General features: G+C 40.0%; 1 protein-coding gene across 1 annotated transcript; it reads left to right on the forward strand.

Moving 5' to 3' along the window:
- Window positions 1-532: 532 nt before the first annotated feature.
- LOC104509259 (zinc finger protein 532-like) lies at window positions 533-1077 on the forward strand (the record flags this gene model as incomplete). The annotated part of the gene is made up of 1 exon (XM_010151137.1): window positions 533-1077. A coding segment is annotated over one exon (545 nt), but the record flags the coding sequence as incomplete, so codon positions are not given.
- Window positions 1078-1431: the final 354 nt, after the last annotated feature.

The raw sequence follows: 1431 nt of genomic DNA on the forward strand, positions 1-1431 counted from the left end.
AGACATGAAACTGGTGTTTCTATCAGGCACTTATTCCATAATTCTTACAAAGCAATTTAATTTATAGAAAACAGTGCCATGTGTTAAACTGTTGGTAGGAACACATTTGTCAAGAGCCTTCTTGAAGATGGTAATGTTAAGGAAAATCTAGATGTGGGAGGGCTTGCACTTGCCTCACGTTATTTTCATGCCAACCTAGGTAACTTCTTGTAATGGTAGTTTATGTTGGAGAGGGGAGGAGGGAGTGTAGGAGAGGGGACAGGAAGAAAGTCACTGAAGAGAAATTCATGCTTATATCAAAATGACTGGGTTACAGTCTCTGAGGTTGATGGATTGCTGTAGCTCTTGGTGTAATAATCTGACTGTACACTTGCACTGGAACACTGTTCTGTAATGTACAGTTTCTGAAAATACTACTTTAGAAGTGAAGTAATGCCTGTTTGCATGGCATATTTGAATATAAGCTTGTTTTGTGTAAGACTGCTATTAGACCTTCAAATACTGAGGTGATGACTTTCTGCTTATTTTACAGATTTACTTACAATCAAATCCATGACCATGGGGGATATGAAGACCCCAGATTTCGATGACCTTCTTGCAGCCTTTGACATACCAGATATGGTTGATCCAAAAGCAGCTATTGAATCTGGACATGATGACCATGAAAGCCACATAAAACAAAATGCTCACACAGAAGATTCTCATGCCCCATCATCATCTGACGTTGGTGTGAGTGTCATTGTGAAAAACGTGCGTACCATTGATTCTTCCGAAGGAGTGGACAAGGATGGCCATCATTCCACAGGCAACGGCTTGCATAATGGCTTTCTAACATCATCAGCTCTTGACAGTTATAGTAACGATGAAGGGAATTCACTTAAAGATGATGGGTCAGCTGCTGAGACTACACTGAAGGATTCAGCTTTCAACCAGTTTAGCCCAATATCAAGTGCTGAAGAGTTTGATGATGATGAAAAAATTGAGGTGGATGACCCCCTGGATAAAGAGGAGATGCGTGCAAATTTCAAAGCTAATGTCTTGGCAGGATCTGTGTCTCAGCAGAATATGACAAACTAAAAGCACTTGGAGGGGAGAACTTGATTAAATCTGGGATCCCTGTTTCAAGTAGCATAGATAAAAATAAAGCTGCTAAACGAGAGACAGAGACAAACTCCATGAATTTAAGTGTCTATGAGCCTTTTAAAGCTCAAAAAGTGGAGGACAAATTGCTAAAAGTAATTTCTGAGAAGCTTCTCGAAAACAGGGTACTGGATGGAAAACTGAATTCTGAAAAAAGCGAAACAAATCTTGCCAGCATTTCACAGTCCAAAACAAAGTCCTCAGTAAAGCTTTCCTCATGCATTGCTGCAATTGCAGCACTGAGTGCAAAAAAGGCAGCTACAGATACCAGTAAAGATTTACAGCCTAATT

Source organism: Eurypyga helias, unplaced genomic scaffold, assembly GCF_000690775.1.
Source record: "Eurypyga helias isolate BGI_N326 unplaced genomic scaffold, ASM69077v1 scaffold31544, whole genome shotgun sequence".
Taxonomy (NCBI): domain Eukaryota; kingdom Metazoa; phylum Chordata; class Aves; order Eurypygiformes; family Eurypygidae; genus Eurypyga; species Eurypyga helias.